The sequence below is a fragment of the Leuciscus leuciscus genome (assembly GCF_965113295.1).
Source record: "Leuciscus leuciscus genome assembly, chromosome: 13".
NCBI classification, from domain to species: domain Eukaryota; kingdom Metazoa; phylum Chordata; class Actinopteri; order Cypriniformes; family Leuciscidae; genus Leuciscus; species Leuciscus leuciscus.
In genome coordinates this window covers 29,397,525-29,423,229 of record NC_138737.1, presented here as the reverse complement: position 1 = coordinate 29,423,229, position 25,705 = coordinate 29,397,525, and the positions used below count along the sequence as shown (strand labels likewise).

The following is a 25,705-nucleotide window of genomic DNA, read 5'->3' as shown; positions in this document are numbered from 1 at the left end:
GTCAAGTAATCGAAGAAGCTGAAAAAGAGAGAAGAGAATAATTATTTTATAAATCATAAAAAGGTTAAAATGTATAAATTGTATGATAACATCTGAAAATAAGAACAAATAAGCTATTTGAGTTCACATTATGGATAGTTCACCCATAAATGAAAATTATATCATTACTGAATAATTATTTTCATGGTATACATTCCAAAAGCTAATAAAGGCTCTTGATTTATTAATATATTAATAGCATCTAAACATAATAATTGTTATCAAGAAAACAATATTAATATTACATATTTAAATATTATTAAATGTAGTGGTATTAATAACTGACGGATGGCCGATTTCATTATAAATCTTATCTCACATCTTTACAAGACATGTCTCGCTCTCTTTAGGTGCACGCGCGGCGCCAGCACTCACGCGCTCACGCTCACGCACTCGCAGCCAAGCCTGTTAGACAACGCGCTTTCCATACAAAGTAACGATATTATTATTAACAATGATATAATTTATTTATTTTAAAGTAACGATATAACATCACAGACATGACTGAAATAAACGTTAACATAATAGACATGACTGATGAAACAAAAAAATTTCTTTCAATCTGAGCGGATTTGCTCTATTATCCCAAATGACGTCACACAGATTTAACGGCATTTAACGGTAGCTATTTAATTGTGAGGGAAAAAAACCCCGGAAAACCATTGTTTATGTGAAAATTAGTGGTACATTTCCTGGAAAAGACAGTTAATCAATTTCATGACAATTTAAAATGTTTATATGTTCATTAGGTGAAGGCGGCAGTTATTTATTTGGCTACCCTGCAGGCCTACCAATAATATAGTAACGTATGCTATGATTAGATTTTATTATTTACTTTCTTCAAAGTTTCAAGTATAATTTACCTTTGTAGTGGGCTCGTATGTTTTAAAAGTAATGTAGCCTACCTAAATCGGTTAAGTAAAAAGTACTTTACCTCAGAAAAGCTGGTAATGAAAATGTCCAATGTCTGTTGATGTCCACTATGAAAACCGGGTTCTGCGCGCGGTGGTCACCCCTGCTTATATACCCGCTGGCAGGTTTCGCGGGCATGGCACGCGAAGAATATCAATTGTGACAGAAGATTATATTTATATTTATTTAATATTTATATTTAATATGTATATATATATATATATATATATATATATATATATATATATATATATATATATATACATTTATATGATGCTACCATGATACCTTGCGTTACTCAAAAAGTGATAAAAGTAGGCTAGAGTCCAAATAGATAAAATAAAAGAGATCTAAGTTACATATATTAACTTTAGAAAATAAAAATATGAACTAATTGGCGAGATTAACGAAATTGATTTACAATTAAAATTAAATGTAATTAATTAATTAATTAAAATTAGTCAGTTGTGCAGTCAGTGTACCCAAGAAGGGACAGGGATGGGAAAATATCATAGGAAAATATACATAAAATATACATAACATAATATAATATTCAACAACCCATAGGTGGCGATATGCGAGTCGCCAATAAGCCAATGCTGAAAGAGAAGAAACCACACACATAGACGGGACGCGCGCGCGACGGGAGTCTGTTTGGTGTTCTTGATGTGCAAATGTTTGAGAGGTAAGTATGTAATTAGAATAATATGTGGAAATGTATGGTTTTACCATAGTATGATAATTTGTGGGATTGTGAGCGTTTTCCCCAGAGCTGTCAAACGCGTTTTGCACGTGGGTGGCCCTGTTAAAGGAGGTCAAGGTCGGTATACATTATAATGTTGAAAATCTGTGAAAGTAAGTCAAACATGTAAGAGAAGCGCAAGGTGCATCCATATGTAATTAGGTGTGAATGAAGCCGTTTTCCTTACAAAAAGGAAACCTGCAGGTTTTTACTTTATTTTATTTATTTATTTATTTCAGGATATTTGCAGGTACATACATTTAAGTGAGAATAGGAGCAGGCTTCACTCAATTCATGTGCTTATAAACTTTAAGAGTGCTGGCCTGGATAATTAGAATACGTAAAGTAGGAGAGAGGCCTGGGACAGATTGGGGGTAAAGGGCAAGGGCACCCCAGTTGTACTCACTTATACTGTTTAATTCTAAGAAGGAATTGTTAAATTTTAATTAATGGTCTGAAAAATACACATCATATGCTAAATTGATTTTTTTCATTACACCCAGGTATGTTTGGTCTACCAGTCCATGGTAACCTGCTCTCGTCCAGTCGGAGGCTCAAAAATTGAGACATTGGAATGTCCTCATTCTTCTGACATCTGGTCACTTCAGCATTGGTGCGTAGAGTGATGTTGTCCATCTCTGGGTATCTCTGGGTATGTCACTCGCCCAGAAACCTGAGATCTGAAGCCCTTCTGTGTGCATTTGTATTGATGTTATCTAACGTTTAAACCATGATCAGCAATGCAACGATTGGCATCAAGACAGCAACATCATATAGTTAAAAAAGGAAATGGCCAAGCAGGCAAAATTATATGAAATGTCTTAAAGATAAACAATATGTATAAATGATTGTTACACGATTCCTAATTATTTACATTTTTCACAAATTTGTGTATTTAAACAGGTATTACACTTTTTTTTTTCAGTGCCAAGAGTCTACTGTAATAAGCAATTCACATCTCTTAAAGGGATAGTTCGCCCAAAAAAGATATTTAAGCCATGATTTACTCACCCTCAAGCCGTTCGAGATGTATATGTCAATCTTTTTTCAGACGAACACATTTTCAGTTATTTTAGAAAATGTCTTTGAATGTCGCGTTCACGGAGATGGATGCTGGCGTAGGACGTAGCGTAGGAAGCGTCGTGACGTAGAACGAACGTAGAGTTTTGTTTTGCTCTGCTCTCTGGCTGCGCTGTCACGTTCGTTCTACGTCACGACGCTTCCATCTCCATGAACACGCGCCGACCGCCACCGGAAGCCAGTTATTTTCGTTTATAAAGTTTTAAATATGTATATTTTTACAACAAAACCGCAGGGATTACCCTCGGAAGGCCTTCGTTTATTCCCCTGGAGCCGGATGGATTACTTTTGTGAAGGATGCATGCTCATTTGCGGACTTCAACGAGCTGGACCCCATTGCTTCACATTCTAACCACTGAAAGATCTAAGACATTTTCTAAAATAACTGAAAATGTGTTCGTCTGAAAAAAGATTGACATATACATCTCGAACGGCTTGAGGGTGAGTAAATCATGGGCTAAATATCATTTTTGGGCGAACTATCCCTTTAAGGCCCGAGAACAAATTTATAACAGAGTTATTACAGTATTTAATATGTGCATTCTAATCTTGTTTTTTTTGTGCTCATCTCAAAGCGTCAACAGTAATACTGATAACTAATCCTAATTTAATCCACGAATAAAGAACAGGCCCCTGTTTTTTTTACCTGTAGATGATAATATTAATATGTTATTCATTGTATTCATTTTAATCTCCTATCATTATTTTACAGGTTTTCTTCTATTTAAAGATTTCCTCATTTGGCTGGTTTGAAAGGACCAAGTGTCGGCATTACAGGAAAGGCACAGATGGGTGAAAGCTGGTGAAGGACACAAGAGTTTTTCCTCTATATGCATTCAGCAGTGGCGTAGTTGAATGGGGCATATACATTTACATTTACATTATGCATTTGGCAGACGCTTTTATCCAAAGCGACTTACATTGCATTTCAAGGTACACATTTTTACATTCTTATCAGTTCTTGCTTTCCCTGGGAAACGAACCCATGACCTTCGTGTTGCAAACACAAACGCTCTACCATTTGAGCTACAGAAAAGCTGCATATACAAACTCAGTCCAACACACACGCAAATGTGTGCACAACAAACAGGATATTTGACAAGGAAGAGCAGAAGGGGTTTTACTTAACACTTTCTTTATCAAAAGGCAGAAGAAATACAACAAGTACCAGAGTTTAGTTAAACATTAACGTTAAACATTAACGTTTCTGAGTGTCCATGGAAAAGTGCAAAACCAAACTAACTGGCTACTAGTTAATCCTGTTTCGACTATGTAGGTCTATGTCTACGTGCTGAACAAAATTCTTGGTGAAACTGCAAATAATAAACCCATATACAATTTAATCTTTTATTACAAGTGACAAAAAAAGTTATAAAAGTGAAGGAAAAATATAAAAAGGAATAGTGCAACCATTTACTTTCCTTAATGTCACTCCAAACATGTATGACTCTGTTTCATGGAAAACACCTAAAACTATTTGCCCAGTTATTATTTTTTTTAATGCTGTAACAAAACTTTCTGTTGCTCTATTTGTTCCTGTTTTAATAAAACTTGTAAAGCCTTATGTTTAATTGTATTGTCATTTTGTTTAGTCTTTCCTAAAAGACTGACCCCAAAAAAATGTGTTTGTATGGTAAAAATCATAAAATCTTTCATATTTAAATAGTGTCCTACCTGACTGCGTATCTTTCCCCCCAGTACAGAAGTGTTTTTGCCACTTACTCATGTTGTGCAGCTGTTTCAACACACAACATACCAGGTTTTCATATGTCTCGTCTTGTACCATATTATGCAGTTTTTGGTTTGCTTTTGAGAAACCTTTCAAAGAGATTGCCTTTTAGACGCAGTGTGTGGTACTACCATCTTGCAACCAATTACACTCATGTTACAATTATCAGATGAAGGAAAAAGTGTTTTTTCAAGAGAAATGCTTACAACTAAACACTAAAAGTGTGCATTAGCGCATTCTGCGGCCTGATAATGGTTATGTAATCTTTTCTCTGGCTTGTGGAACTAACTGATCACAGTTTGGGTGAATATTTTTAACACAATTTAAATCTTTAAATTGTGCAAACACTTGATTTCTCTGGAGGCCTGTAGGAGTTTGTGCACCTCAAATTTGGTTTGTTTTCAGCTGCTGTGAAAGGTTTCATTTTTAGCGTGCTTTATCAATTTATTTTAATCTCAAATCGCTTACATTGTATGCCTTATGCTGAATTTCTGCATCAACTCAGTTAACCGAAAATAACCTGCAGGGAACGTTCTGGGAACGTTCTCTTTAGGTTATAAAAAAATGCAGCGCATCATGTTGTTTTATTTATTTTTCAATGGCATGATATTTTGTAGTCATTTTGAATGTACACAAATAAAAATATACATTTTACTGTTTCGGATGATGTCATATTATCTGTATGACTAAATAACAGAGTATTAAGTTATTTCCCAGCAGTGGAACAAATCCAAGTGATGGCGCTCGCGCATCGCGCTCTCACACAACATAGCCTATAGTATCAGTTCTGGCGTTGCTTCATATCGCAGACTGTTCATTATCAAAATGAAACACAGTCAACCAAACATATAAAAAGTTATTCTGCATAATTTAATTGGTCTGTTGTACAATATGAAGGGCAAGCTGTGCCGCACACAGTCCTACTTGTTATTCCAAACATTTCCCTTGCTGTAAAGACTCTGATTTAGCCTATACGTGTATTTTGGGACTCGACTGAAGTATGACGCCTTTTTATTTGTATTATAATATAATATATTAAAATACATAATCTTCTGAGTTTTATGATGTAGGCCTTGTGTGTTTTATTAAAATGTATTATAATTTACATCTCAAAAGGATGCGCTTTGTGCATTCTCTGACATTATATTTATTTAGGCTATTTAATTAATATTGAGTATCAATTGATGTTAAACAAAACGGTGTGTTATTTTCTCTGGCAACTAAACTTCCAAAAAAAAAAAAAAAAAAAAACTTCCAAAGCAAAGCCATTGTGCGTTCTCTCCTCGCTCCGCAGCTTTTCCACACAGATTTTGAGAACTGGCCAGCTAAAAAAAATAGGCCAAAGAAGTAGACTAACGGCTAGTGTCCGGGAAATGCGAGGTACGTTCATATATATAAATAAACGTAACTGATTTTGTCTACACCTAAATACATTTCCTAATAATAACAGTGATTAAGCCCAAATGTGGGTGGCGGTAATGAACACAATATGTTTTTTTTGTTTGTTTGTTTTTTTGCCCAAATGGTCTCCACTCTATGCATTTTGTAATAATACAGCAACATTTTTTAACTGACCGTATTTGCCAGAAAATAAGTCGCATGCACATGAGTGCAAGTCACACCGGATCATGTTGAGAGAGAAAGGCGTCATAATATTTTTTTTTTTTTTTTTTTTTTTTATTAGCCTATTCAGCAATAGTGTAAAAGACCTGTAAATAAAATACAACATTTACATGATAAACACTATTAACATGTAGGCTATGTGTTGCCTATTTTACTTTCCCTTATGACAAATGAATGCAGAAAACAACAAGAATGAAAAATAAGTATGTAGGCTAGGCTATAATAAAATAATATATAGGCTACAGACTATAAAAATAGCCTATATTGTGCCCTTTATAAACGCCAAGCCTAAACAAATTTATTTAAATCGAAACGGTCGCGCATCTCTCATTCAGTCAAAAGTTTTCATTGCAATGTAACATGTGGATGCTAACTATTAATATAAAGAAGGCTTCATACTTCAGTCGAGTCCCAAAATACACGTAGGCCTATAGGCTAAATCAGCGTCACAGCAAGGGAAATGTTTGGAGTAGGACTGTGTGTGGCACAGCTTGCCCTTTATATTGTACAACAGACCAATTAAATTATGCAGAATCACTTTTTATATGTTTGGTTGACTGTGTTTCATTTTGATAATGAACAGTCTGCGATATGAAGCAACGCCAGAACTGATACTAGGCTATGTTGTGTGAGAGCGCGATGCACGAGCGCCATCACTTGGATTTGTTCCACTGCTGGGAAATAACTTAATACTCTGTTATTTAGTCATACAGATAATATGACATCATCCGAAACAGTAAAATGTATATTTTTATTTGTGTACATTCAAAATGACTACACAATATCATGCCATTGAAAAATAAATAAAACAACATGATGCGCTGCTTTAGCGCGTCTCGGTCTCTTTAGATCTTTCTGGCGCTCACCAAAAATGAACCAAAATACAGAGAATAGCCTTCTTGGCGCGCCTACTTTTGAAAGTCAACATTTAGATTATTTAACGTTAAATGCATTATATATGCCTGAGTCACTTTGGAATAAATCACAGCGTGTTTCATGATAAAACGTGACTTAGCCTATACAGTCGAGAAAATAGGCTATAGGTTATAGCAAATTCAGACCAACTGCTGGTCTACACAGAGAGAAAGCCCTGTCTAAGCTCTTCTGTTGTGCCGAGCCATTCGTTAGTCTAGTTGTTTGATGAGAAAATTAAATGTAGCCTATAGTTGCAATACACGCGTTTTGTAAGCTCCGTGCAACTGCTGCAGCGGACTATTATTACTAGAATATTAGAAGAAATCTAATACTCAAGCTGTTTTCTCATTTTTCTACTCTTAATATTAAATAAAAAAACGACTGAACGAAAGATACACGGATTCTCTTGAACCACCACCGCGTTTGCGGCAGAAAACTACTGCAGTGCAGCCAAAATGCTCTGTTCGACTTATCTGAGATCCTTTACTCTTCCCTGTGGATGACCTGTGACCTACTTTCTGTAAGATCTGAATTTTTGAACTTGAATTTTTGAACTTGAATCTTAGAAAACTGAATTTGAAGTTCCGAATTTCTTCATCTTGAAAATTTGAATCTGTATTTTTTTAAACTGAATATTTGCACTATACGAATTCAGAACAAAAAAACTAGCTGTTTGAAAATACATGTCTATACAATTCAGCCATAAAAACATTTCAATTTGTTAAATTTCAAACGTTCAATATTCGTTTAAAAAAAATCTAATTCAGAACTATTTAAACTACCACCTAAAATTCAATTTTGTTAGATTACACTTGCAAATAATTCAAATTTACACAATTCAAATTCAAATCATTTTGTCATATTATAAGCTCCATATATAAGCCTGTTACTGGACTAAGTTATCTTTTGAGTCTTATATTGCGCTAATACTGTCAAATACAGACAATGTTTACATAAACAAAGTTGGTTATGTCTAAAGTGAAAGCAAACAGAGAAAATTAATTAAAATCTGCTTGTCATATTAGACGCGTCGCGTGCAGTTCTTAAAGAGACAGTAGCCCTAATAATAAACATGCTGCCGCTTGTCCTTAAAGAGATAGTTCACCCAAAACCAAACAGTTGCTGGTCCCCATTGACTTCCATACATAGCAGGAAAAAAATATACTATGGAAGTCACAGGGGTACATCAACTGTTTGGTTACTCACATTCTTTCAAATAACGTTTATTTTCAACAGAAGAAAGAAACTTATTCAGGTTTAAAACAACTTAAGAGAGTAAATTATGACTTTTTTGGGGGAGAACTATCCCTTTAATGTTAATAAAACAACAAAACACACAGAGGAAATCATTCACTGCTCTTGACTGAGAACTTTAAGTCTGTTGTGTTTTATTTTCATATTTGTTCATTGAATTACTTTCTTCAATTCTACTGTTAAATACACCTATAGCTGAAAAAATAAAGCACTGTTTATTTCATTTGTATATTAAGTTGTGTATGTGTAATATGTATCTCTGTTCTTAATTTTTAATAACAAAGAAAATAGTGACAAAGATTTGTATCTTCGCCACTTTGGCCTAAATGTCTGCCATTCTTTTTTATTTTATATTTTGTTACCTATAAGGCTTTGCTTTTAAAATAGGGACATTAGTTTGGCTGTAATGCTCAGTCACATGCAAAATAGTAAAACCAACATGAAAAAAGAATCGTGATAAAATCGTGATTTTCCTGAAAAAATCAATAAATTGTGATATGATATTATTGCCATATCGCCCACCCCAGGTGTAAAAAAGTGCCTAGATGTGCTTAGATGCTAAAAATGTGTTATTATTGATCATTATATCACACTACAATTAAACATAATGAAACATTCATTTGAATTGAAATTGTTTTATTAGCTTAGCTAATATAATTTATTAGCTTTTTCTAGAGATAGCAGTCATGCATGAAATGGTGAAAAATGACTTGAAATAATACTGAAAATAGGTTAAGATGAATGTTAAAGGTGTGCCCCATAAAAGCACAAGTGGCCCCTGCCTGGCCCCCCCAGTTACTGTGGTCTAGAACCGCCACTGCTACTTTAACTCCATGCCCAGATAACACCCATTTAACCCAGCATGTGGGGCTCACATGGGCATGTTGGCTGGGTGGTCAGGCAATGCCCATTTTTACAAGTTGACCTATAGCTGCTGAATGAAATGTCCAAGCTTAATGAAATGTGACACATAAATGTTTTAATTTGGACTCTGTGCATGCTCTTTGAGACAGTGACCACAGACCTGCATTATATGACTGACAGACAAGAACGGTTTGACCTAAAAATATCAAAATTGAAACTACTGCGGAAAAAAATACACCTACATCTTGGATGCCCTTGAGGTAAGCTAAAACATACCAAAATTTAATTTCAAAGTGAACTATCCCTTTAAACACCATCACTTGCGTGCCAAGGGATATAAACTCCCTATCAAGGTAAGATAAGTATATAAAAAATTTATATTAACAAAGTTTTACTGTTGCTTTTATATAATTGGATAATTTTAATTATTAGAATTAAAAAAACGTAACGAAGTCAGCTTGAACTACCGCAGCTAAATAGCTGTAAAGAATGAAAATGATAAAAGCAAGTTTTGTATGTCTCTCTTATCTTACACACTAAATTGAGTTCATGGAGCTTTCTTCTAATCAGCTGATGATCTGAATTGTGTTAGGTCACCGGATACCCATTTTCCACAAGTTGGTTTAATTCTTTAGGGTCTTCATGTAAAACATAGACTACTTGCAATTCCTCAATGGTTGTGTAAAACAACACCCTTTTTACCTCCTCAAAAACAGCTCTGTTCACAGCGACCCATTTCAGTGCATGTCTCTTTAAATGATAATGAGCAACTGCTCTCTCCACCCCTCTCTTCCATGGGGGGTACAAGATACATAAAGTGCTATGCAGTGCATAAAGTGCAGTGGCTGAGCACGGAAATATGCTAATATGGGACAGTTGTGGGCGGAGCATGAGCAATATGACATCATATTGCTCAGAAAGTCCAAAAGGTTTGATTAGCCTATTAATATTAAGAGTGTTTAGACTTTTCGAGGATAAAAAAAAAGGAGTGAATGGATTTTTTTTATTGTAAAATTGTGTCCACACGCAAAGACACATATGAAAACATCATATAAGAGTGAATTTTGCATCTGATGACCCCTTTAAATATAGGGAAGATGTACAAAATGTGCAAAGAGCGGTGGGTCACCTCACCAGGATTTAGAACCACTGCATTAAAATAAATCCTTTATGCTGTTTGCACATTTGACCAGTCGAATATTAGTAATTCTGTCTTTTCTTTCTTTACTCTTGCATGAAGCTGACCCAGGAATCAGAGATTTTCCTCTTGATGCATTCAAGAGGGTTTTTTTCTTGAAGCTCAATATAAAAGCATGATTTACATATTCCAAGTTGAAGTCATTTTCTTTACAGTTGAAATATTTTAATATTTAATGTAAAATATAAAGCACACCACATAAACCACATTCATTGTTTGGTCAGGTGGTTTGAAAGTGAATTTTGCATAGCAGCTCATTGCATGACCCACAGGAATATTTAAATAAATTAATACATTTGTCCCATATGTTGCTCAGAATGAAGAGCCCTCAAATTAGGGGAATAGAGAAATTTCCGTTTTGTTTTATATTTTAGGTAGGCTATTCATGTTTAAGTACATTTCAGACTTAATATTTTTTTTAAATAAATTTAAATTCAATAATTCCACTTAAATGGCAATGAAGATTACCTATTAATTGTCATTTAAGTGAAATTACTGAACTTAAATATACAAGCTTGATAAAAATTATCATTCTATAGGAAAATTTCAGATGGCATTTAGAGGCTTTTGCATCTGAACTCTTCATATATATATATATATATATATATATATATAGGCCTATATATATTCAACAGAATAAATTTGAGGTCGACCTATTTAAAAAAGGCTGTAGTCTACTTGTCATGAAAATTGATCGTATAAAATGACCACAGTGCAGTTTAAATATTTTATTCTCTTACTGAGTAAAAACTTTGACATCCATTCGATCTCAGCAGCAGTTGAGATCGAATGGATCTTACGAAGGAGATACGCCATCTCCTTCGTAACGTCATTCATTCATAAACACAAATTCGGGAAGAGACCAGCTTGCCCCTCTAATGTAATATATCAGTTAACCATAGAGTGTATAAACTGATGCATTGTATAATGGTATTGGTACTTTAGCAGTGAGCAGTATCGTTATTCAAGAGTGAAAATTTGCCAATAAAAAAAATTGCACGTGGATGGTTTTAGTGTTCCGAGGCTTGGAAATGTTCTTGGGCGACATGCAGTAGAGATTTAAAAACAAACTTGTTATAAAACAATTATAACTATAAGTTATAAATAATGTTGTTCACAAATACGCACATTTTTGTAGTCTTTTATTACTAAAATAGGCATTTGTCATTCATTCAAATAAGACCTACATATACAGTGCACGAGAAGCAAAAATTAGAGCTAGAGTCTAAGTGTTAAAACAATGACATTTGAAATTATTCATATTTGCCAAGGCCGCCAATAATTATGTTTCAAACTGCAGCACTCATCAACCTTTGTATTTTTAAGACTGGAGTGTATGGTTTTGATCTTCTTGGATCCAGTGGTCCCAACCAGTGCGTCGAATGATATTTTGTCAATATCACAAATCTCAATCCTCTTCGGCATAAAGCAGACATTTCTGTCTGATGTTTGCTGCACGTTGAGATAAGGAGCGTCTGTTTTAAGTGCAACTTCATGTGATCGCCGAAGTGTATTTGTTGGTGCAAGGATCGGTGCGTGGTCGCTTTCCGCGGTACTGAAATCAGGAACTCTGGTGTAGCGAGGACCGTTCGTGAGATGTGTCAGCATGGTGGAACGGGAATCCCTGTCTGTTTCTGACGCGTGAAGATAATGACTGACAGTGGCGAGACAACTTCTGTAGCCAGCGTGATATTCAGCAGAGTCACAAACTGCGGCCATTCCTGTATTTAGAGAAAACAATATTTAGTTATGATATTCCAATAACACACTTATTATATTCGGTTGGGAAATTAATAAAAACTTTTTAAAAATATTTAAAAAATAAAGGGCACACGCACCTCTTTCGCTATTTTGCAGATGCCTCAGATGTCTCACCGTTAGTTCCAAAATGTCAGCCTTTTCCAGTTTTCGCTTGCGGATCTGAATAATGCAATAATAAGTTCAATTAAAAACAGATCCGTTAGATTTTGGGACAGAGATTCGTGTTAGAATTTGAATAGAAGATTAAATCCGTTTAAATGTCTTACATTGTTGGAACAGACGCTTTCCAGGAGGCTTTTCAATTGATTCAAACATTTATTGATACGTGCCCTTCTTTTCTTCTCCATCAGTGGTTTGGAAACCTGAAATACAAAATCGTTTTCTTTGATTTCAAATACAATAAATATACACCGATAAAGAAGTTTTACGATTTATTGTCAAAAAAATGCACTCTACTCATAATCACCTTTTTAACGCATTGAGTTTTTGCCGCTACCACACTATCTGATGCTGCAGACATTGTCCTCAGATGCTCAATGTGCTTAGATACCCAGATGAATTATCAGAATTCCTTGAGTTTGAGTGAAGGAATTCCCCCTAGTGTCCTGCTTTATATAGAAAGGCTCACTTAACATCTCAATGGACTGCTCACATCCATTGAGACGTGCATCCACACGTGCGAAAAAGAGCATCTATTTAGTTTCTTCTGGACACCCAATCAGCTTGAAGTTGCTTTCCTGGCTGTGCTTTTGTTCTCAAAAAAGAGCTTAGGAGTAATTTTGGTATTACTCTCTTTTATAAACCACGAGACTTTTATTTATATAATCAGAAGAAACATAATTAAATAATACTGTGTGTGTTTTGTGAGTAGTGTTAGCCTACTTGTCCGTATAGCTTACTGGCGTCATACGTAATTAGTTATAGGCCAACAGACTTTTTTAAATGCCAGCCTAATTTAGTTTGAAATGGCAATCAGTTGCTTTTCAATAGGCCTACTTGGACTAACGCTTATAATTATGTTATCCCTAAGAGGGATAAATCTTATATTTGATGTGGTTTAGTTTAGATAGAAATGAACAATTAAGCGCTGGCCCAAAACATCATCGTGTGGGGTGAAAATGTAGCTTTTAGAGAGTTGTATAGAAGCACCGTAAAATGGGAAGTGTTACAAATAACCAGACGAGCTGTAGAGGAATTAGCTCCGACTATTCATCCTTTTCTCTTCAAGTTTCACGCCATGTGGGACACGCAGCACCGTGGAAATCTTTTCCGTGTCTTCACAACGTGACAATTTTCTGCCAATAAGGAAGGGGAACCTTCACTTTTGCTGAATTAAAATGTCAAGATTCTACAAACCAAAGCAACTTTTTCTAAAACTGCCCAAAAGTTCTATGATTATTTGGCCTGTAGAATACAAATGGTCATGCAAGCAGAGCTCTTCGTGTTTTAAGCTTGACTTGAGAACATACCTGGTCTCAAAAAGAAGTAGAATTCTCACAGATGCTCATTTCAAAGAAATAAGCGAGGAGAATCAGAGGAACGCCTCCTGTCCGAGGGCCCTATCTGCCTGATTTTCCACACTTACCCGTCAATAGAGCCTGTCCTTGGGAATGTCGTAGGCTACAGGGTTTTAATAGAAATGAAGAACCTATTTAAGCAAAGCTACTTCAGTTTCCACTGTGTGAAAAACTACAGTTTTACATAAAACAATTTTTAAAAAGTGGTCAAGTGAACAGTTAGGAGAAAAAAAGTTTGTAATGCCTGCACAGTTTGGTGTTAATTTCACAATTCAATCGACCTTTTCGGTTATTTTGTTTATTAAAAATGTAGAAACATTATTGGAGCAACGACATTTTGGTTCTTAATTTTTCTTTGATCAAAATAAATGTTTTTGGTCAAAAGTACAATACTATGTTGCACATGCGCAGTAAGAAAGACAGGGAGTGCCCCCAAACGCATGACACGCGACAGGATGAATGAATGTCCATTGATAGCTTTAAGACTTTTTTTTCACTTGAGACGGCTTCACCATACAATAGGTGTATTTAGGAGGAAACAAATGACGTGACACTGATAGAATCACATTACCATTTCAGTAGCTCCAGTCAAGAGCCTTTAGAAGGCAATGAAAAACACTACAGTTTATATAGGCCTAAGTATAGGATAGCGATTGATCTTTCAGGTCTATTGTATATCTAGGTCTATTGTGCAAGTTCTCTTTCAAAGAATCCGACCATTTTTAATCCGACACACTAATATTGCATCAAACTTTGCAAAGAGCACACAATGTTAAACGTTTTTAATTTGTATGTTAAATACATAATGCAAACAACAATAAACTAGTTATATTGTCAAAAAGCCAGTTGGTTGAATAATTAGAAGGAAAAAAAAGTCCTTCTGTTTGCTGTTTGCTCTTCGCTTTTCTGTTGTTCCGTATTTTTTTTAAGTTTTACATAAAACATGTTGGGCTAACAAACTAAAAGATAGGTAGTTTACAGATGCATGTTTGTTATCTACAAGCATTTGAGATTCAGTTGTTTGTAATGGCCAAAGAATTGGTTAAAAACGCTGCTGTGTTTCTCTTTTCACAGCGTAAAATGGCGCAAATCAGTATGAAATCGGAGCAAATCAGCTCTCTTTTGTGACACTGATTTACACGTCAGTCACACGCTCACACTGTGGTACAGTTCACAGTTACTTTTCAAAAGCAAATAATCTTATTTAGTCAATTGTAGGCTACCAAAAAAGTCCATCATTTCAGATCAAATGAAAGAAAGAATATTTGCATAGCACACACACAACGCTTAGAAGATCACTTTATTGCCAAGTGTTCTATTTAGAGGTTTCACCGTTTTCTCCACTTTGTCAGAAACAATAAGATAGGAACAATCTGTGCTCGAGTTTGGCATAATAACAGACTGCGATAAAGGTTAAGCGCATGTTTATCAAAGGCTTGGAAGTGCTTTCACTTTTCTCCATCTGTAACTGATTAACCCTAACTGCCTTTTATCATGCACGCTTAGTTAGGAGATCCCGTAGTGACTGAAGTATTCTATGGCTTGTTAACAACAATTAGTGAAGCAATTATACAATTACTGCAATAAACGTTCCCTTTCCAAAGAGCTACAATTCATTGTTAACATGTAAATATAAAATCATGGCAGAAAAAGAGAATCAGCTGATGTTCTTGGGCTCGAAATGACAGTTACCAAAAATATAAACCAGTAAAGCAAAAAACAAGTTTAATCGTCAACACAATTCAAAGACTTTAATGAGATTAAAAAATATATCGTAAAATGCTTTATTCGTTGTTTTTGTTTTTGTTTGTTTTTTGTATTCTGAAAGATTGTTTAAGTGTTGCCTTTTTACAGAATTTACTTATGTGTCCTGAAAGTGATCTGCCACGTGAGCAAGGCAACTTTTCCAAACAACATCCATTTTTACCGATTATTTTATTAACAAATAGTTCCCCACAAAGTATAATATCATAGCCTACTATATCCTAAGTAAATGCGATATAAAATATGACGTATTATAGGCCTATTTGTTCTTCATAAAATAATAATTGGGCTATTACAAAGTATAAAACACCACGCGACAAAATTTTTTTGGTCTGATCAAATATTGCAAGTTATGAATTTATATAGACTAGACCGCAGGTCTTTAAGAAGTCTTTACTTTGACTTAGGCGTCCACGGTCTTGTGTTTGGCTGTGTGCAAGGAAAAACAGAGGGGCACATTAATTGCTTTGGCTATTCTTAGGGGCTGAATTAAATTAGAGCATTGTAACTTAAAACCCAGCGAAGGATGGAAGCTTTTGTGAAGCCATTCAGTCAGAAACTATAAAGACAAAAACCCTCTCACATTGTTAAGTAGGCCTACCAAATCTTGTCTATTGAGGCTCTTTGATTTGCAAAAAGCATCTGCCATTTACCTCACAGAATAAGCAACCAATTTGTATAAGAACAAAAGACTTGTGGGCACTGTTTTTAGTTGAAATGTAGCAGCGAATCTTGAATGATTGAATTTTCACGATGAATTATTGATTCCATATAAGTTTAATATTCTTTAATTTTAAATTTAAATAAAATAAATACAAATTCATCACTTGCTTTTGATCTTTTTTTCAGTTTATCAATATGGTTTATTTGGGTTCTCCAAAATTTTGAAACGGTGTATATATAGGCCTATAATAGTAAAGTGAACGCGCGCGCGTGTGTTTCACAAAAACCCTTAGCCCTAGCTGTGACCCCGCACCGTTCCTGTTGTTCCCACAAGGATAGTAATACCAGAAATGTTTAATTATTTTTGGTCCCCATGAGGAAAACAGCTTATAAATCTATTCTATAAAAATTATAAATTGTGTTTAGCGTTATGCTTTCGTTTATCTACACTTGTCTTATTTTGTCTTAACGATGTATTTATTGTCTTTGTGTAACTAAAAAAATTCCAACGTAGCGTCAGTCATAGACTGATAAAAAATGCGCATGGGTGGCATGAGTTTTTCCTTCAGAGAAAATTTGTATTAAATCTGCAATTTGTTGGTGTCAGCGTTCGGTTTAGCACCATATGCTATGCTGCGACGGACTATTGAAACTATTCGCCTCTGGTTTCACGGTCCATCCCCCGGTTCCGCACAGCAGAGGTCTCAATAAGAGAACAATGTGACAATTTACCTCTCTAATAAGCATATCGTCATGGTGATTGGTATCCCACTGCGGCCTTTCTTGCTCGACTTCAATATTCTACTTTTGCAAACTGCGCCTTTTGTGGTCATGTTGGGTCCAAATAAAAAAGCTATCTCAACATAATATAGACTCTTTTGGTGAGACATAGCCTATAGCCTACTTTTCTTCATAACGGTGGATAATTTCACTACTCGTACACAACTATCATAAAGCATTCAAAAGTCATTTATCTTTGAGGAAGTTACACACCATAATAGGAAACAAGTGATGTGAGGATGTAAACTTTAAAATATGTGTGTAAATTCAACTATTATTTCGTCATGTAGACTGCATAAATGGGGGTGATGCCATAAAATAACCCAAAGAGCCTTTCAGTGTGAGTTTCCCATCGTGTGAAGAATATTTTAATAATCCAATTTTTAAAAACCCAAATAAGGGAAAGGCTTAATTTTACTTGGTGTCGTTGTCCAAGGCACTGAAACCTAGGCTAGGCACAGGCTAGACAAGCTGTTCCAGTGCTCAAAACTACTTATGGACAGATATTGATGTTTATTGCGTTGTACCTGGCGTCATCTGCTCTATAGTTGTTCAAAGATTTGTATTCGGAGAGTCCAATGTGTTTTCATTATTGCTGTCTTGTTAGTTGTCCATGCACGCCTATTGTATAAAGACTTAAAAGCTTTAATGTTTTTTAATACCTGACGAAGACAGAAATGGGCTGAACATTAATTGTTTGTCAGTCATTAAACAAAATTTGAGAGCATTGTGACAGTGTGCTATTGCCTATTTGCTTTAATAAAGAGACACTGTCATGTGGAGTGAAACTGTTCAGAAAAAGGCTTAAGAATTGCTATAACGAAATGACGATACAAACAGTCACCCGTTGTGTGGGATAACCTGCAAGGTTTCACACTTAACATTTAATAGCCTACGTCACAAGCAAGCACCTTTGGAATTTAAGAAGTGTCTTCAAGTTCTCAAAGTAAAGGTTAATAATTTCGTATGTGCGCGTTTATTTTGTGATGAGTAGAATCCAAAATAAAGTATATCTTTGGTACTTGTAAGATAGGACATATTGTCTGAAAAAGAAGAATTGACACAGGATGCTCCCTTCAAACAGCAGAGCGAGGCGAATCAGAGGAACGCCTCCTATCGACGGCCTGATTTTACACACTTCCTCATTAACAGCGGGTCCTTGGGAACGCCTTAGAATACCCTGTGACCAACAAGGCCTGTCTCCTACTAGGCTACACTTTCTCCTTGCATATTTCCAAGGCTTCGTGCTTAATGACAACGTCAATCATTTAATCGGGGTCACATTATTTAAGTTACAATTAAAATCTGACAGTCTATGCTTTTTGGACACAAACAGACTTCGAATAGACTAATTAATATATGACATTATGACGTTTTCCTGTGATTAGAGAAAATTAGAAAAATTACGTAGCTTCAGATACAAGATACGCGACAGAGTGCCCTTAATTATTATTGTGTAATTATAGCACATTTAAGTAGGCTAGTTCTACCGAGTAGGCCTATTAATTGACTACTTGTCTACTTACTGTAGGGTTAGGATTAGGTTTGGTTTAGGGCAAGTTGCACATGTAATTATGCACAATATAGTTATTGCTATAGTAGCTACATGTGACGTGTAAAATAAAGAGTTACCTACGACCTCACTATACAAAAGACGCATTTAGCCACACGACGTGGATATCATACAGCCATAGACTTTTTCAAACAGCTCTAGTCTAATTAAAAAGTTTTACCAGCATTTAGTTAGCCTACTTGTAGTTTTTAAAGTACTGAAGCGATTGCTCATTAGGGGGTGGATGTTCCAGACAATTATGTCTATCAAAGAGTCCAGGAGTTATCAATAAATTAAAACGTTTTTAAGATATCACTTGTAAATAATATTGCATCCTTTTATTTTTTTTATATAAAAAAAAAAAACTGAATATTAGTGAGAACTCAGTAGTAAATTCAGTTTATAATTAAAATATACACTTAGGCCTATGTGTTTGTGCCTATTGTTTATGCTGGTACAAGCAATCACTTAAGCATGTAAATATCAGATTAAATTGCGTGTAATGCACCGAATAATTGTTTCAAACACTACATTGCTGTCTTACAAAGTAGCGCGAAATCAGTATGAAATTGCAGCACAGCAGCTTGGTGCATGGTGGAAGGCTCGACTCCTTTGTACCTCAACGATGCTGTTTATCACGCTATTTTCACGCTTAAATTCAACATGTTGCAGCACATTGGCTCTTCAATTTAGCCACTATATTCTGAGGAAAAGCTGTGTTCTCTGTTCACAAATAGGCCAAATAGATTAGATTAGATAAATAGATTAAAATATGCCAGATCACAGGCGATCCCTAAAAACAACAACAACAACAACAACAAAAACAAACCAACAAACAAACAACAAAAAACATTTAATTAGGACAGATGCAATTTACACCCCTTTGTCAACACTCTAACGCGTTAAACATGTTTTTCAGAGGTCTCTCAAATCCGGTGATGCATTCTTTCGCTCTGATTAACTGTTTAACCGCCTTTTGCTATGTTTTGTTAAGGGGATTCTGGAGTTTGCTACAACGTGTCAGGAATTATTAGTAGCCTAAGTAATTATAGTAGGCCTACAGTTATTCGCATTTTAGGGGAAATTACATCTCATTAAAACTGACGTTGGTGTAGGTTAAAACAGAATGATGAATATAAATACAGACATAGGAAATGAACAACTTACGAATATAAATACAACCATATTAGTCACCTTCATTTATATAGCGCTTTTTACAATACAGATTGTTTCAAAGAAGCTTTACAGAGATAAAAGGAAAATATCAGTGATGGTTCATTTTTTATGTAGAAAAAGTTTAGAAAAAAGATAGCCTAGCCTTTTGAATATCGCAGTAGTCGCCTAAACTTTCATTTTGCCAATATGCAGCGATGAAACTTGGCTCTATTTTTGTATATGGACATCTATGCACCTTAAGTTATAGTAATTCTTTAAATTAGGCTACTCTTTAAAATATTTGAAAATATGATAGGCTATAATAAGCAACTGAACGAATTTTGCTTCTGCAAATATGACGGCATGTCTCTCGGGAATCCTCACTGAATGTCAACGGAACGGGTCAACCAAGAGCGAAACAAATCGGAGAACCGCCTACTATTCAGAGGTAAAAAAAAAAAAAAAAAAAAAACCGAAATGAAACAAATGGCTTCCCTCAAAGTTAAACAAAACAGCCAACTTGATATATTTAATAACGTAAACAACACACAATTCGACATGTTTTAAGTTACTGTAAAATGCCACGCGTCGGTCTTGTTTGTATTGGGCTAATCAAACGTTCTATTAACGAATTTCTATAGACTAGACTATGTTATTCAGAAGGCTTTGGTTCAGGTGCACAATGCCTTATGTTTGCTTGTGTGGACTGAGATCTCTGTCTCAAAGGAGAAGAGATGGGCATTAACATTGCTTTGGGTTTTCTCAAGGGCTGAAATGAACTAGTGGAAAGTAACTTTAAAACTCCATGAAGGATGAACCCTTTGTCACGCTTTTCAATGAGAAACACAAGGACTTAACAAAAGACGAGCCCCTCTTTGTGAAGCACTATTAAATCCTGTCTATGGTTGCGCCTTGAATTGCAAAACATCTGCCATTTACTCGTCAGAACTTGAGACACATTTGTATAAGAATAACGACTTGTGTACACTTTCGTTTAAACGCAAAATGAGCCAGGGAATAAATAATAATAAAAAAGGTTTCCTTGCCATGATTTAGTAAACATTTTATTGGTGTTGTTACATTTATCTCCAACTTAAAATACATATTTCTTTTGTAAGCCCCACAAACCTAGCATTCTCCATACTGCTGTATTTTTGGCTCATTATACGATATGGCTGTGATACGAGGATTGTCATGGCTAGGCCTATGCTTCTGTGTTAAAGTAGCCCATCGCCAAATCTCATTGGTTTCCCAGAGTATTTTACAACTTCAAAGTAGCCTATGTGGTAAAATCGGACCATCTTCTGAAAAGCTTGGGGGCAGCCCGCTAATTTTCCTCGCTTCGTATTTTTGGCGACAAAATATGCGTTCTGTTAAAATAATGAATGGGTTCGCTGATGCAAAAAAAAAAAAAAAAAAAAAAAAAAAAAGGAGGGGTGGGTGGTGGGGTTGTTCAATGTTTATGTGGCGTTTCAGTTCAGCTTTTTAAATAACACATTTCATTTCCTTGCTGCTATTAGAAGGCCTATGATGCTGTTACGGAATAAAAAAAAAAAAAATCGAGCTATGCCACCATGTGGCCAAATGGAGCACTGACGGGAAACTAAAACGGGTTCATTAATATTATTCTACACCATTCGATTATCATGGTAGAATAATAGCCTACATGACCCCACATTTTCTATATAATGGAAGAATTGTTTGTATTAATGAATGAAATGGATATTTGTACCACTACAATCTGGTTAAAAATATGACATTGAGATTCTGGTAAAGCAGTGTCAATAAGAATGTTAAAAGGATCTTCTGTTGTGTTACACAGAATAAATAAATGCATGTTTGGAACAACATAATGGTAAATAAATCATGACAGATTCTTTTTTCTTTCTTTTTTTCCCCCACTTCTTTATTTACCTGTTAAATTGCAGTGCGATTAGAAGGGCCTATGTTACCATTTAGGATGATGAATGATGAAGTTAAATGTATGCTGGCATACCGATAAAGTGTTTTATAACATTTTGACTTATCAAGGGATAGCTTTTTCTTAACAAAACTTAAATACAGCACCAATACAAGCAGATATAACAACACAAACAAATGATAATAATATTGGGAACTACTAATGGATCTAAAGACACAGTATAGCAATGAGTATAAAAGCCTTTTACAGAAAATTTCTTAAAAGGAAAACTAACTAAAAGGAGGCATCTGTGTTTTCTGTGCTTTGTTGTGGTCTAAGTCCTACTAATGGTCTGCGTGTAATTCTGAATAGATGCTTGAAAGTATGCAGGAGTGTTCTTTTGTGGTTGAAATATTATAATGTAAGATTTTGGTATGAAATAGCTGAAGACAATTCCGTATATACTAGATATCTGGGCCATTGCATTAACAAGCTGAATGTATTGGCTTTTGAGAATGAGGTATACTGTGAAGTACACAATCCAGCTCACAATGTACAAAATGAGACTGAAAGTTATTGATTTCGCTTCATTGTAATCTTTTGGCAGATCTCTTCCCATGTAAGAAAATAACAGACACAGGGAACCAAGAAACCAACCTATAAACATAACAATGCAAATAGTTATAGTGTTCCCTATTTCACAGGTGAGTATAATCTGGTCTTTAAAAGTTAATGAGTCTCTGAAAGTTTTGGGAGTTGAGACAGTCATCCACAGCACACAAGAAATTAAATGAATGACAGAAACAAATCCAACAAAGAGCCACTGTCCATTGTACTTTACCCAAAGGCTGTGCACGTTGGGGAACTTGGCAGCCATTTTGAAGATACAAACAATTTGAAAGGAACGGACAGCCATACAGGAGAGAAAAACAGTGAAGAAAAATGCAAATATTACATTTCTCAGGAGGCAGTGTACAGATGTGGGGTTTCCAAAGAAAAAGAACACACTTATGCTAGACATTATCAAACATGTTAACATCAGGATACACATGCTACCACCAGCAGACCTCACCACTGGTGTGTTGTAATTATAGGTGAAAAGGCAAAATATGGCAAAAAGGAGATTAATTAGACATATGGCAGAAACCATGACAGCGATGGAGGAGATTTCTGTGAATTGAAGATAGACAACAGAACGTGTCTTACATGTCGCGCTGCCCTCATCAGACCATTCACTCTCTGGACATGGAAAACATGTATAGGGATCCCCTGAGAAACAGTAAAACCATATGAAAACATACTTTTGTGATCAAGATCAAACAGAAAGTGATTTTACAATGCATGATGGTGGGAAATATCTGTGGAAATTTTATTCACATATATTCAAATGCCAGTTTGGTAACCTTGCAGGTAATAAGGACGTGGTTCGTTCAAACATTGAAATCATTACAGATGGTATGGTGTGGAATGAAGAATGGAACACCAGTAAACTACATTAGAGCTCTGCATTACATTGGGAGACAGCACAAAAGAAGAAGATGGGGTATGATGTCCCTTCATATTTTTTCTTCTTGAACTTAGGTAATCTCAACACATTTTAGAGTGGCTAATAATTTTGACATTTCATTTGAATATCAACATTAGTGAGATTTATTTGAAGTTGTCTTTTTTTTAAATTATTATTATTATTGTCATTTGTGAATTTACTACGTTTGCTATTAATAGTGTTTACATAGACAGTAGCAATACAGTTTTTATTAATAGTAGATTTGTAGACAGTAATTATTTTAAATTTGTAGTGTAAAAAATATGAACAGTTACATTTAGACCATGTGGTTAATTTTATAATGGAGTGGTTATTTAATGATTTTATTAATGTACTTTTAAAAGATTATTCATTGTAATCTACAGACTAATTTAAGATCAATTCATTGTATTTTTTTTTATTTTTTTTTGTGCTATAACAACTAAATGTGCAAATGTTTCATTTTATTTCCCTATTAAAATAAAGTGGACTGAAGAACCTGAAATGCCAAGGTTTTTTCATTCATCGCTTAAAGTACTCACGGGAATAATTCACATAGCTGTTACGTGGACATTTTTTACACAGAAAACAGCAACTATGATATCCATCAGGTTCCCTCGAAAATCCTTCCTTGCACTCAACAGAACAGTTTGAGAAAGGAACCTTTATGGAATAAGAAAATTTGTTATTAAAATTAAGCTAAGTCAGGTAAATGTTTAGATAAGTACTCACCAAAAAGATAACTTACCGAACCATTGTTATGCCAGGACAAGATTGAGTTGTTGATAGTAAAAGTAATTTCTGGATATGTATCATATATGCCAACCATATCAAATCGTGGAGGATTTGTTTCAGTATTCCAGCGTATGACTGCAAAACTGACAGTTGGATCACCATTTTCATCATATTTCACCTGACGGCCGTTAAGTGGGAAGTCCAACTTCTTGATTTGTTCTAGAAGCTGTTGTAAAGTGTGGTAAAAAATGTCCCCATTCATTTGATGAATGCTGCTATAAGAATGACTATTACTTTTCCTTAAAAATGTCATATCATCTTATGATGCATTTACTCACCATGTATGGCTTAACTGTTGTGTTTTTGCTGCATTCATTCATGTCACACTTCAGAACCTTATGTAATGCATGAGCTATGGAATATATGGCGGCATAGATGGCATATGAGAATGTGGGATTTTCATTTATAATCTCCTCTGCGGACAACATTGTGCAGCAATCACAATCTTGATTACATGTCTTACTATTACTCTTGGCATCACTATCAGCACTATCATTATGGCCAACATCAGTTGTTCCCCTATCTTTATAGATGAATTCATTAAAACCGGGCAAAGACAACAATCTTTCTGTAATGCCAATAACTGTTCCAATTTTCCCAATTCCTGGCTCCCTTGGAAGCTGTTGATTCATAGACCATGCTTCACTTGCAATCCATACTTTGTTTTGGATGTTGTTCTCTATGGCTGCTTTGATAATGTTGCTTGCATATTGTGGCAGAGCGAAAACAACAATGACATTGATGTTAAGCATATCAATCTTTTTAAGTGTTAGACTGTAATTTGTCCTTTGACTTAGAGCCTCTTGATAGGCTAAACAAATTCCAGTATTGCGTATATACTTGTTAAATAGACTTAGGCCGTCTTCACTGTAATCGTCTTCGCCACCAAGAAAGGAAACCCAGTTCCAACCAAACCATTGTATGATACGAATAATCATTTCAATCAGGTCTTTGTTGCTGGGCGCTGTTCTTAGAAAAGAGGGGTACTGAAGTTTATTACTTAATACATAGCTGGAAGCTCCATAATTCACCTTTAAAAGAAGAGAATAACAGTATTATGTGTTGTAGTATTTCTTTACAAACATTAAAAGAGGAATAAAAAACATAATTTACCAATGGTATAAGGTCCATTGTGATCAGTGGAGCAATAGTAATAGTTGTTGTGCTTCCATATGGCCCCGTTAAAGCAATCACTTTAGGCTGATAGTTATTGAGTTTTTCTTTGGGTTTTATCGATCCATTTTTTGAGATAAAACTTAAGACTGAAGGGAAATTATTCGTGTCAGAACAATGGTCAAAAATTTCATAGCCCAGAGAAACATTGGGCAGAAGAGTGGTGGAGTTATTAATTTCCTCAACAGCAAACCTCATCACTTGGAACATCTGATAGCCAGATTCTGAGAAAGTGTATCTAGAACACAACAGTGAGGAAGTGAATTGTGCTTAATTGAATCTTTGTATTAACAAAAAAATACTTTAAATATTAAATATTGAGGAAATGCTGCTGCTGTAAAAAATTGCTCTCTTACCTGGAACATTCAATGGCTTCTGGAGAGAACAGAGGTGTTGCATATTGAATTTCATGTAAAGCAAAAAGGCCACCCAACAAGTAATCTCCTTTCAGGCTGAACTCAGATTCTAAGCAAGAAACTTTAAAAGAGAAATAATTAATAAAGGCAAAAAGGAAAGAGTAAATGCTACTCAGAAGCATGGTTTACGGTGGATCGTTGGTTGGAAAACTGGAATCTGTAGTGGTAATCCATAGAAGTCAGGTTTATATACAACAATTGAATTTGCTTACAACACAATTCAATTTGGTTAAACCACTATATTCACTGATACAAAGCTCAATTTCCATATCTAAACTCAAAAAAAGTTTACATCAATCAGTTATTAAGTAGAGCATTACACCACATCACACACACAACAAAAAAACA

The 25,705-nt window shown here is 35.1% G+C and overlaps 2 protein-coding genes and 1 long non-coding RNA gene across 3 annotated transcripts; 1 reads left to right on the top strand and 2 right to left on the bottom strand.

The window, feature by feature from the left end:
* Positions 1–1,550: 1,550 nt before the first annotated feature.
* On the top strand, positions 1,551–5,062 carry LOC309513565. The gene is made up of 3 exons (XR_014211467.1): positions 1,551–1,636; positions 2,197–2,345; positions 3,486–5,062. It is a non-coding gene; the product is annotated as an uncharacterized lncRNA (long non-coding RNA).
* Positions 5,063–11,764: 6,702 nt separating this feature from the next.
* her3 (hairy-related 3) lies at positions 11,765–12,637 on the bottom strand (the record flags this gene model as incomplete). Its single annotated transcript, XM_082188582.1, has 5 exons — positions 11,765–11,808; positions 11,901–12,077; positions 12,195–12,276; positions 12,384–12,479; positions 12,584–12,637. The coding sequence occupies 5 exons, from the start codon at positions 12,635–12,637 to the stop codon at positions 11,765–11,767; spliced, it is 453 nt and encodes a 150-aa protein (XP_082044708.1).
* Positions 12,638–21,782: 9,145 nt separating this feature from the next.
* On the bottom strand, positions 21,783–25,479 carry tas1r2.2 (taste receptor, type 1, member 2, tandem duplicate 2; the record flags this gene model as incomplete). Its single annotated transcript, XM_082189460.1, has 6 exons — positions 21,783–22,717; positions 23,516–23,636; positions 23,722–23,934; positions 24,047–24,799; positions 24,882–25,179; positions 25,298–25,479. The coding sequence occupies 6 exons, from the start codon at positions 25,477–25,479 to the stop codon at positions 21,783–21,785; spliced, it is 2,502 nt and encodes an 833-aa protein (XP_082045586.1).
* Positions 25,480–25,705: the final 226 nt, after the last annotated feature.